The sequence below is a fragment of the Petaurus breviceps genome, unplaced genomic scaffold, assembly GCF_028583685.1.
Source record: "Petaurus breviceps papuanus isolate PSGF00001 unplaced genomic scaffold, PetGlider_PUasm1.0 126, whole genome shotgun sequence".
Lineage (NCBI taxonomy): Eukaryota > Metazoa > Chordata > Mammalia > Diprotodontia > Petauridae > Petaurus > Petaurus breviceps.
The window spans coordinates 80,210,844-80,224,111 of NW_027185655.1; the positions used below are offsets into that span (position 1 = coordinate 80,210,844).

Genomic DNA, 13,268 nt, shown 5'->3' on the forward strand with positions numbered 1-13,268 from the left:
CACTATGATCAAAGTTCATTCTTGCTTTTTGCTCATTTTATTTACCTATTCTCTGGTTTTAAAAGCTGAACTCTCCTTCTGGAGCACAGGGGGCAATGTCCCAATTTTTTTTCCTGGATTCCAGGGACCTGGTCACTGGCTTTGTGTGCTGGGGCCTCAGGTCTTCGCAGCTGGAGGCTATAGGAGTCGGATAGTTTACCTGATGCTTACCTGAGGTCCTAATGGTGGTGAATGGCCTGTGGTGAGCCCAGATGTGTTTTTTCTACATTTCCCCAGGGCTACACAGAAGCACATTTATGCCTGTTCCTAGGAGAATACCTGTTTGCTCAGGACTGTGCTGTATCACTTGGAAGTCCAGCAGCAGAAGTTGCCCAACTGTCTTTGGGTGTGCTGAAGCATGTGGATGTTCAGCCACTGGAGGATGCCTGTCCAACTGTGGCTGTGAAAAAGTATTTGTTGGTTCTCTGAGCTTGATTTTGCTTTTTTCCCCTCGCTATTCTAAGGAATGTGGGGGGTTCTGGTTTTGGTGTTTTCCTGCTCTATCACCCTGAGGTTCATGATCTCCCACTGGTTTCCTGAGATGCAGCTTGCTGGGATACTTCCTTTTCTAGAAGGCATTTCCCTTTTACCCTAGTGAGACTGACCTTTCTTGCTATTACTCAGTTTCCCAGACTGGAAGATTGCTTCAACTTGTCTTTCTGCTGGCTCCATTATTCTAGGATTTGTTCTGGAATCCTATTTTAATGTTGTTCCAACATGAATATGAGAGTGTAACAGTAATTTCCTGCTTTTAGTGAGATCTTAGCTCCCAGAAGTTCCTATTTGATCTCTTCTCAGAAATCAGGGGACATATTATTTGAATCAGCTCCTTTCTTTTATAGAAAACACAATTTATCACAATTATTTGTATATCTAGGGTATATGCTGCTGCACTTTTTAAAAAATAGAATCAGTTTAACTTTGTTAAGATTTTTGGTGCTTTCCAAATCTAGCATTATATATTTGCAAAGAAACTATTCAATTCTTTAGGATATACAGGTTTGAGCCTTTAAGATCATGAGTCATAGTTCAACATTCAACACCTTTGTCTTTTCCCACATTTGATAAAATATTTATTCACTATCAAGGTTTGTTTGGTTTAAAGCAGTGATATCAACCTCAGATAGAATGAGCCTCATATTGACTTAGAAAACCACAAATTAACACTAATTCTATTGTATTTTAAATTTTTTCGTAAACATTTCTTGATTAAATTTTAATCTGATTTATGTTGACTTATAGATAGGAAGTCTTAAACTTGACATATCTGTTTAAAATGTTCAACTAAATTTCTCATAAAAAGGCTGATTTGATTATTTATCCTTTGAAAAAGATATTAAACTATAATATGTTATTATCTTCCTGGTTGCCTATTTACTTATATTCATTGTGAGTACTCTGTTGTGTCCCATGATATGGTATTTTTTCTTGTCTTTGGGCTCAAGGTACACTTAATTGAATCTAAATCTTTTCCTCAGAGGCAGCTAGGTGGCACAGTGAATAGAGCACTGGCCCTGGAGTGAGGAGGACCTGAGTTCCAATCCGGCTTCAGATATTTAACACAAAATCTAGTCATGTGAAATTGGGCAAGTCACTTAACCCCAATTGTCCTAACTACCCTCCTCCATAAAAGCAAAAACAAAACAAAAAATAAATAAATGAACCTTTTCTTCTCTGAACATAAACTATGAACCTGTACATAATGTTCATAAACCAGTACACAATGGTCCTGGAATTTAAAACCTTTTACAAACTAACCTATTTCAACCTACCATTAGAAGGTGATGATGTATTATTCCTTAAACACCCAGTCTTAATTCCAACTCTACATTTTGTAATATCTTTAAACCATAAGTGCCAAATGATATTAGAGACCTTTATTAATTTTCTCATTTGTTTGTGTCTTCTCTTCCTAACAGATAGTAGTCCTTAATGTGATCTTGGTACTAAAAAAATTGAAAATAAAAAGAACTAGAGGAACATCTTCAGAACAATGGGAGCATTTATAGGGAGATATGAACAAAAACAACACAATGTGAGAAGGTAAAGAGCATAGTCATCTACACAGTTTGAGATAAATATCCTTTTCAATGAGATCACTTATCTGTTGAAGTGTTACTATATTGTAGTTGACCTTGGTCCACCAGGAAAAAAAAAATCTTACAATTAAAAATCAAAGCTTCTTGGAATTATTATTTAAAGGCATGCAATAGAATGTAAGCCACTTGAAGGTAGCAACTCTTTTGTCTTTTATTCCCATATCATCATACAGTGGCAATGAATTGTAGCTGTCTAATAAATGCTGAATGATCTGAACTTCAATAATAGATACAATGAAGCAAGTTGTATATGGGAGGGGGATGAGGTGAATAGCTGAAATAAAAAAGAACTACATTTTATAGGATTTAGGAGAAATTTTTTGCATGTGTGTGCGCTAATGATAGCTGTAGTATACAACTATAGAATAAACATCATTTCATTTTTTGACTTATATATATAGCATATATAAATCTCAGGCTCAAAATTCATTAACCAGATACCTCTCTGGGGCATTTTGATCTACAAACTGTTTTTTTTGTTTGTTTGTTTTGCCCTCAGGCCCACATTCTTTGACTTTTTTCTTAAAAGCATTCATTTCAAAGTGGTAGTTTGAACATCACACATTGTAAAAAAAAAAAAAAACTGAGTACTGATTTGCCATGCTCTTTTCTACATGCACATGAATATGGAGAGTAAGAGTTCATTATACATTTGTACACCTATAAAAACATGCACACATGTAATATACATTGCATATGTTTAAATACATATATGCATGTGCATATACACATACATTAACATTTGTATTCATTGTATATTATTACATATGTAAGTATATACATATGTAGGTATATGTAATGGATGTGCACATATTTTTTGGATATGATTCAATCAACTACAAATTTTTCTAAGTGTATGATTCCATGTACTTCTTTACATAAGGTTTTACAGTTGCAATTTGGTAGACTGGGGAGTCATGTGTTTAGTAACCAACAACTCTGTGTCATTCTTTTTTTTTTTTTTTTGCTTTTTTGGAGGGGGGAAGGTAGGGCAATTGGGGTTAAGTGACTCTCCCAAGGTCACATAGCAAGTTTTGTGTTAAGTGTCTGAGGCCAGACACTCCTGACTCCAGGACCTGTGCTCTATTCACTGTGCCACCTAGCTGCCCCCAGCTCTGTGTCATTTAAAGATAATTGAAATTTGGCAGAGGTTTCATTAGAATAAAAAAGAAGATATATCAATAAAAATTATTTGTTTTATCTAAAATATTAAAATTGGAAAGGGGAAAATAAGCATGTTTTGAAGTTCAAAGTCTAAATAATACCTTAATTTGGAGGCGGACTGCTTTACTTAATATTTCAAGCATGGTAGGATACATTATGCACTCACATCATATTTCTGGGGCTGAGAGAGCAGACTCTCTTCCTTCTCCATTCCTGTATACTGATAAGTACTTCAGGGGGCTATTGAATAATAAACCCTCGTTTATATGTTCATTCCTTCTCTAGTGTTCCACTTCAATCTTTTTTGGCTGTGCCTTCTTTATGGAAGATTTTAGTGCTTTCTGAATGCCTACTAGTGGCATTTGTGAGAACTGCCACTTGGTTTGGAGGGGTTGGGGAGCACTCTACTGAGCCAATCTCAAATTTGTACCATGAGGGAAAATGATTCCTAAAAAAATAGAATAGTGGCTGAGTTTTGCTTAAGTTGGCATGCATTTGGGGAACAGTTTTCTGTGGAATATGAACAATCTGAATAGTGTGAAATGTTTATTTTATAATTGCTTATGGCAAGGATATGCATACACACATACAAAAATACACACAGACAGACACACAGACATACACATATTTTTCCCCTCAGTCTGATAGCTGAAAGGAAAAAGTGATCAGATGCAAAAAGTGCTGAGATCATAATAGACTTTACTATTTACTATATCAGAAATAAGAATTGTCCCATTGCTGCAATAACAAACAAATAACAAGAAATGTTTCCTCATTCTTTTGAAAATTTACTGGTGGATAGAAATAAGTAAAGTACTGCCTCAATTTTCCTATTAGACATGGAAATGCTAGTTTCTGAAAAAAATAGACACGAGTCTTTCTTTTAATAGTGTTTGTTTTTTCCCTTGTCTTGTGGGTTAAGCATTGTAGATGTGGGAAGATTCAAGAGTACATTTCAATTTTTTTGTATCTGTAATCCTAGAACTATATAGTGGTCAAATTTCATTAAGCAGAATTATAGATCAAGTGTTGGGAGCAAAAATAATTTAAAATTTACTTAATGTGAAGATCAAAGTTGGCTTACATAAGTAGAGAAACGATAGGTAGTAGAAGAGATGTAGGAAGGAGACAAACTCACAAAAGTGAAGAAAGTAACCTCAGGCAATCATAAGTGAAGGAATTACCCTTAGAATCCCACTTTTCTTTCAAGATAAAACTGAGTTGGCATCTTTTTTTAAAAAATCTCTCCTGATATTGTCAGCTAAGTGAAACAAATCTGGTTTTGAACTTGGAGTCATGAATGCCTGAGTTCAAATCCAGCCTAACACACTCAGCAGCTGTGTGAACCTGGGCAAATAAATTTATTTCTATGTCAAACAATTTCCCCATTTGAGAAAAAGGAGATAAAAATATCACTTACCTTGAAAGGTTGTTGTAAAGATAAAATGAAATAATATTTGTGAAACATTTTGCAAAGCTTAAAATGATATATAAATTCTATGGATCACCACCACTATCACCAATATTTTTATATTATCTCTATTCATTAACACTTTCTTGAAATTGTTTCTCATTAGTTTGTTACATACACACACACACGCACACATATATACTATAAGTGTGTGTATTAATCTTTGTTTAAGATGTATTGCAGGTCAAAATGTAAGTTCCTTGAAGGCAGAAGTTGTTTCATTTTTTTAAATCGCTATTGTTTTGTTTTTATCATGTATGAGGCACTGGGGACAACTAGGTGGTGCACTGGATAGATTGCTGAGCCTGAGCTGGAGAAGGAAATGGAAAACCATTCCAGTATCTTTACCAAGAAATCACCAGATAGGGTCAGGAAGAATCAGACATAACTCAAAATAGGTGAACCTCAGGACCATATTCAAAACCAATGTTTCATTATTTTTTGTTGTTGTTCATTTGTTTCAGTCATATCTAACTTTTTGTGATACCATTTTGGGTTTTCTTGGTAAAGATACTTGAGTAGTTTTTTTTTCTTTATTTTCTTCTCCACCTCATTTTACAAATGAGTAAACTGAGGCAAACAAGGTTAAGTGCCTTGCCCAGAGTCACATAAATAGTAAGTGTCTGAGGCCACATTTGAACTCAGGAAGATTAATTTTCTGGATGCTTAAGTTTTGAATTTAATAGATTCCAAATGAATATTTTTTTATTTAATTGGTTTAAATTGAAAAGAGAAAATGAAGAAATTAAAGGGTGATACTAGAAGTTGCTTCTTTTGTTGGGGATGGGAGAGGTGGGAAATGGGCAGTTGAAATTAGTATCTTGAATTTCTCATACTCTGCATGTGACTTTTCTCTTACATACACAGACATACACACTGAGTGTATTGTGTGTGCATGTATGTATATATGTATGTATAAAACCAAGTCATAGGTTTCTAATGAAATTCATGTACCTATATACTTGGATGACGATACAGAGGAAGAAGAGGATTTTGCTTCAAGTATCTGTGATATCATTAGAGTGATTAGTGTTCCATTAAGACAGAAAAGTAGAGTTAAACAGAATGTCTTCTTTAGTTACTGTATTTAATAATAGCAATCTAATAGCAAAATAATAAATAGCCTCATACAGGCAGAGAATAAAGAAGTGGTGGAGGAAAGATTAAGTCAACTAATAAAACACATGAAGGAAAAGGGGTGGGAAATTAATCCCGACAAAATTCAAGGTCCAGCTCAAAGTGTGAAATTTTTAGGAATAATTTGGAACAAGGGTCATAGGGAAATCTTCCCCAAAGCCAAGCAAAAAATATTAGACTTTTCACCTCCTAGAGACAAAAGGGAAGCTCAGAAGTTCATCGGGCTGTTTGGTTTTTGGAGAAATCACATTCCCCATTTAGGTCAGATCTTAAAGCCATTATATAAAGTTACCTGGAAAAAGTATGCATTTGAATGGGGAGAGACAGAATCAAAAGCCTTTGAGGAAGCCAAAATAGCTATGCAAACTGCCCTGGATCTTTGGCCTGTACAGCCAGGGCTAATGGAATTACAAGTTACAGTTTTGCATGGATATGCCGATTGGAGTTTATGGCAAAAACAACAGGGCAGGAATGTTCCTTTAGGATTTTGGTCACGGAGACTGCCACCTGCTGGCCAAAATTACACTCCCTTTGAACAACAATTATTGGCCTCATATTGGGCATTGGTAGAGAAAGAACATTTAACCTTAAACCATGAGGTTGTGTTGAGGCCAGCCATACCCATCATGAATTGGGTAATGGGAACTCCTGCCTCACATAAAATAGGACATGCTCAAGAGTCATCAATTATTAAATGGAAGTGGTATTTGCAGAATAGAGTTAAGACAGATAGGCCAGGTGTTTCTGCATTACATGAAAAGGTATTAGAATTACCAAAACATTCAAATGATATCAGCATACCAGAAATTCACGAACAATCGCCCGTTTCTTGGAATAGCGGGTATGATTTACTATCCCTGAACAAAAGAATCATGCTTGGTTTACAGATGGGTCAGCCAAATATATAGGATCCAAAAGGTGTTGGAAGGCTGTAGCTCATAACCCTTCATGTAATACTATTCTGGAAAGCTCTGGTGAAGGTCGGAGCAGCCAATGGCCCGAATTGGTAGCTGTCTACCAAGTAATTCAAAAGGAACAAGGTGGTCAATGTCATATATATACTGATTCCTGGGCCATAGCCAATGGCCTAGCAGTTTGGATGCCAATCTGGAAAAAACATGAATGGAAAATCAGAGACAAAGATGTATGGGGGAAGGAACTATGGGAACAAATATGGGAATGGTGTCAATGTACTAACGTATCTGTGTTTCATGTAGATGCCCATGCAAATCAAGATTCTGTGGAATGTGAGTATAATGCTCATGCTGATGAATTATCCAAACTTCAAGGAAAGGCTCTAAAGGTTACACCCCGAGAGGAAAACGATAAACAATTAGGAAAATGGGTCCATATCACTGCAGGACATCTTGGCGCTCTTGCATCTTACCGGTGGGCATTAGACAGAGGGATTAACATACCTCTGGATCTATTTAAGCAGATAGTACAAGATTGCATACAATGTCAATTATTTGCCCATCAGCCCCTGCTGAAAAGGATTACTGGAGAATTGGCTAGAGGGTTTTTACCTGCTCAAATTTGGCAAATAGACTATATTGGACCATTACCTGTTAGTCAAGGGTGTCAATATGCCTGCACCTGTGTGGACACCTACTCTGGGGTATTAGTTGCTTGCCCCTATAAACGGGATACCCAGAAAAATACTTGCAAAACTTTAGATATTATTTTCCTTTATTATGGGACCCCCTTACAAATACAGAGTGATAATGGCACACATTTTAAAGGTAAGGATATAGATGAATATTGCAGGTATAACAATATAGAATGGATTTATCACATACCATATTATCCCCAAGCTGCTGGCCTGATAGAAAGGATGAATGGACTATTAAAAGAAAGACTGAAAAAACTAAGTGAGAGCCATGATTTAAAAAGATGGAAAGAAAATCTGTTTGAGGCCTTAAAGCAATTAAATAATAGGCCTCTGACTAAAGAGGGTGGGACTCCTCTTTCAAGAATGATGACTCCTAACTTACAGATAAGAAGGATTTCATCCCCTTTGACTATTCAATGGTGGACCTTGCATGAGAATGCTAGACAGCCCTGGCGTGCCTCTTTAGGCTCCACTGGGCATGACCTATATGTAACTCATGACATCCATATCCCTCCATTAGGTCAACAATTGTGCTCCACAGGAGTGGGAGTTAAGCTCCCCGAAGGATACTATGGACAATTGTTCTCCAGATCTGGCTTAGCCTTGAGAAACCAGGTCCATGTTTTGGGTGGAGTTATAGATAATGATTGTAGAGGTGAAATTAAAGTTTGCTTGCATAACTCTCACAAAAACAAACCCTTTGAATGCAAAACTGGTGAAAGAATTTGTCAACTAGTAATATTACCCTATTTAAATGGTTCGTGGCAAAAAGTCAATGGATCTCCTGACTCTACCAAAAGAGGGGATCAAGGATTCGGGAGTTCTAATAATGGTGACAATTCCTGGCAATTCCAAGGCAATTCCTGGCACCAAAGTTTGGGTAAAGAAACATCAATCTGATAGACCAAGGCCAGCTGAGCTTATAGCACAAGGAAATAATAATACTGCCATAGTAGTATACCCTGGTGATGATAAGTGGTATCATGTCCCACTAACCCAAATGTTTTTGCGAAATTAAGTATCTTACAGTGCTCACCTGCTGTATGCTGATTAAAACATGGACTCCAGGCGCCCAGATACATGATTGCCTCCAGGGGCCCGCAGTCTTGCCGATATCTTACATATCCTGGGCTTATGACTACAATGAGACATTAATGCAGGACGGCTTTAAATGTCCCCCCGTGTCTTGGTGTAATTATATGAATTGGTCCTATCCGGAGAATGTAGAGGTCTGGGCAGCTCCTAGCCCCTTATTCCAGCTACTAAAGACTAACCTAACTACCTTTAATGTAACCATCACTCCAGCACCCAGAGCAAATATTTCTTGCACCATCACGAACTTATCACCTACTACCCACTTTCCTTTCAACCGACTACAGCCAGTAGCAGAAGACACCAGCAATTGGACTAACGTACATTTCGAGGCCATGGCCTTTACTATTTACATGCCAGAAATGAACAATAAGTACCTATATTGTCATAATGCTACCCTGATAGTGGATCGGCGGTATAAAGAATGGTATAATAAACTAATATGGACCAGACCAGCTACTCCAGAGTCCCCTGGAATAGTTTGTGTTCCCAAATCATGTACTAATACTTCTATCTCACAACATAAAATAGTGTTTCATTATAATATAACTTTTCCCCCTTTAGCAAATTGTGTTAGGAAGAAAAGGGCCTGGTATGATACATTGCTTGGTGGTGTAGGAACCGGTTTGGGTATAGTGAATTCTGTAGACCTTGAGGCTTTGGCCAGCAGACTGTGCAGTGCTGGACAAGATGTTTCTCAAGCTTTAACTGTGAATGCCCAATGGTTACCCACGATGATCCTGCCACATCAAAACACACTAAGATACCAAGGTCAATTTCTACAAGTCTTTAATGACAGTACCCTCGTTAATTTAGACATAATGAAAAATATTAGTTTGCTATTTAATTGGACTAAATGTTCCTTGCAAAATTTATACACCCTTATACAAAAGGAAAATGCCCAAAGATTATTACAAGAAGGTAACTTACAAATGTGGGACAATATACTTGACTTGTCAAATGTCTGGAAAAAGCAACAACCCGAGAATATTGAATGCACCCCGTATTGGTGCACTGGGACCGTTGTACTTTATCAAGTTAAAACCTGGACTGTCATGTGTCAATTTCATGTAATACCTTTTGTCTTGCATAAATATTTCGCTTTGCCTCATATATATGGGAACTATATAGATTGGTATAATGTAACTCATACTTTGTCTGATTGTACTGTTACTAGTGGAGGGATTGTTTGTGGGATGATGACTCGGCAGATGGAACCCTGCCTTCTCTCACATTCATCCAATTTGTGTGATTTGACTTTGTATACAGTGGATAATTTTTCTATGATATATGAAGTATCTGCTCAGCACATTTGCATTGCCTCTAATAACCTTACTGACATTCTATCTGTAGATGTTACTGCTGTTCCATTTTCCGGTTGTTTATCCAATGTGACCTTCCTACGATGGCAAGGAAATGATTTTTACTTCTTACCAGATACTGACATAGTTATGAACTTTGCTTGGGTACCCCAACCTTTGCCTCTACCCCATGTGTCTTTATCTCTATATCCCCTTGTAAACGTCCTGAATCAGTCAGCCGAAATCAAAAAGTTACTAGAGTCCAATCAGCGCGCATCAAATGAACATCGAATACGGACTCTTATAACTGCAGGGAAGTTAGTTGAAGCTTCTCATTTGGTAACCTCAGATACTAACCATCATTGGTATGATTTCCTTTTTAAATCTTCCACTGCTACTACGTATTTTAACTCCCTGGCTATTCCCATATTATTACTTGCTTTGTTCTTTTCATGTCTTTGTATATGCAATGGTTATATGTATATCAAAATACGTGCTATATATACTCACGTTACACCTTTGCCCTTCACCTATTATTCTCATGATCTTAAGGCCAGATGAAATGGAAATTGGAAATTCCCCTTTAAATTGATAAGATCACTGAAATAAACAGGTTCAGTTCATCTCCCAGCCATGACCGCTCCATGACTCCTGAGTGTTCTTGGTTTATCATTCCAGGAACTAGCCATTCCCAGGACACGTCAACCTGGAGGGGTGGCTCCCCTCCTTGTGCAACATGATGTTGTTAAAAACACATACCAAGCCTCAGGCAGATGGGAACGTGACTGGGCCAGATGTGTACTGAACGAAGGGCGCATGCACCAGGAACTTTCTGGCTCCAAGCCTTCTTTGTTTAGAACAGTATAAGAAACCTGCGTCCTGTAAGCCCGTGGAGCCTCAACTGCGGGAAGGATGCTTCGCCCGGGAAACTCTTTACACAATTCAAGCTGCGCAGGCTGTAACGGGGCTCCCAGCCATTGATTGACTTCGAAGGTTCCCTTGAATTGGTGATGTATTCTCTTCCTTTACCGATTATCTTGATTGGTATTGTGTTATTGATTATTCTTATCATTATATGCTTCCTATGCAAATCTAAGCTATCTGTGCCTTGCCTTTTCTAAATAAATTTCTATTTTATATTTTTCTGGTGTGTTGAAGAGTGTCATTTATAGAAGTGGATCCGAACCTCATTAAATCATACTAATACACCTGTCCATAACTAAATAGAGAAATTCTAGTGAGTTACTTTAGGTGTATCAAAAGTAAGTGCTCATGGCCACATAATACATGTTAAAGACTAGATTGGAATTAAAGCCTTCCAATTCTAGTTGCCAAATCTAGCACTGTAAGCATACTGTCACATTAAGTCAATAAGAATACACTATATTTAAAGAGAACTAAATGACTTAAATATCACTTTCCTCTTACCCTGTGAAATAAGCAGCATGAGTTATGTTAAACATTTTTATACACAACTACTTATTTTCTCAGAACATTTGGTTTTATTTAGACCTGTGATTTCCTTGATATAGAAAACTACTGACAGAATTAGGAAAGGATGGATTGACTCAGCCTTAAGAAAATGTCTTCACCTTCTAATTGTGCAAGCAAGAACTTGGACCTACTTTGTACCAGGCACTGTAACAGGCAACAAGGATACAAAGACTAATTTGGTCATTACATTTTAAGCATGTGTGTTATGGGAAGTAGATAAGGTAAATAGATACTTCCAGGTATGTATATGGTAAAACCAAATATATTTCAGGGAAAACTAAAATCTGGAACTATTAGAAGGGCATCTATTGAAAGAGTAGGTTTTAACAATTTTCCTATGAGCTTATAGTATGAAATAATTTAAAAGGACAATAATTTTCAACCTCACCCTAAAATGTTTATGGAGGTCAATTATTTTTATTTATCATCTTTGAAAACCATCATAGTATAGTGAATAAAGTAATCTTTGTGTCAATATTAATCAATTAGAGTGTTACTTAATTGATTTCCTTTTTGACGATTATCCAAATTTTCTATTTTTTTTCAGTATCTTCTAAGATTTAATCTAAAATCTTATTACAAGGTATGGGAAATTTATTATAATATTTTTTTGTAGAAAGCATTTGATTCCCTGAGAGACTTCCTATATATCTCCTTGTTTTTGGGGGGGAGGAATCTTTGGGTATCATTATGCCAAAAGCAATACAGGTCACTCTCCTCTTCCTTTGATTCCCCACTCCCATCACTGTCATAATTATGATACATAATAGATAATTATGATGACATAATGTCAAATTTTTAGCTCAGAACTTGATTATTACAAGTCCCGGCCTCTCATTCCACCCAGTCTTTAACTACACATAATTCTCTATACTTTCCCTTCCTTCTATAGTACTATCTCTCATGCCTGAAATAAACCAACATTCATTTAGCTCTATGTATTTTGAATTTGCTTCCTCCTTTTCTTCATGTCTTAACTCAGACACCACCATTTCCAAATAACCTTGCCTGACTCAGTAAAAGTATTTTTTTGACTCAGATTTCTTATAGCATTTTCTTTTTTTTTAAATTTAAATGCTTTATTAACTGCTGATTTACATCATTCATTTCCGCCAGATTTTGAGTTACAAATTTTTCTCCCCGTTTTTCCCCCACCCATCCCCCCAAAACAGCAGTCCCACAGGATATCCCCAACTCCAATCTGCTCTCTCCCATATTTTCTCCCATACCCGTTTCAACTTTTCCAGTGGATCTCTATGCCTCAGTGCCTGTATATCTTTTTTCTTAATTACATGTAAGATGGTATTAATAATAGTATACACACACACACACACACACACACACATATATATTTGAATATTTTATTTTAAAACTTTCAATTCCAGATTCATTCCCTTCCCCCCCCCTGCCACCCACCCCCACTGGGGGGACAAGCAGTTCACTATAGGTTGTACATGTGTGGCTAATGCAAAACAATAACATAGTAGATGTATTGTAGAAGACTGACTATTTTTCCCTCCCTCCTATCCCACCTCCCACTTGTTCTATTCTCTACTTTGATCCTGTCCCTTTTCACAAGTGGGTGCTTCCAACTTCCCTCCCCCACAGCCTGCCCTCACTTCCATCATCCCCCCTCAATCCCCTTCCCCCCCTATTCTCCTGGAGGGTGAGATCCCCTATTTAGTGTGCATTTCCCTCCCTTCTCAAGCCAGATTCAATAGGAATAAGGTTGACCTATTCCCTTTTGCCTTCCTATTTTTCCCCTCCATTGTAACCATTTTCCCTTGCCTCTTCTGTATGAGATAGTTTGCCCCACTCTGTCTCTTCCCATCTCCTCTCATTATATTCCTCTCACCTCT

General features: G+C 37.1%; 1 protein-coding gene across 2 annotated transcripts in view; it reads left to right on the plus strand.

Moving 5' to 3' along the window:
• Nucleotides 1-8,396: 8,396 nt before the first annotated feature.
• The window catches only part of LOC138168438 (uncharacterized), a 12,942-nt gene continuing 8,070 nt past the window's right edge, over nucleotides 8,397-13,268 (plus strand). For both annotated transcript variants that reach the window (XM_069097465.1, XM_069097473.1), the window contains exons 1-2: nucleotides 8,397-10,922; nucleotides 11,957-11,992. In XM_069097465.1, the coding sequence (XP_068953566.1) occupies nucleotides 8,566-10,476 (1,911 nt within the window). In that variant the 5' untranslated portion in view covers nucleotides 8,397-8,565 and the 3' untranslated portion in view covers nucleotides 10,477-10,922; nucleotides 11,957-11,992. The remainder of the gene's footprint in view (nucleotides 10,923-11,956; nucleotides 11,993-13,268) is intronic.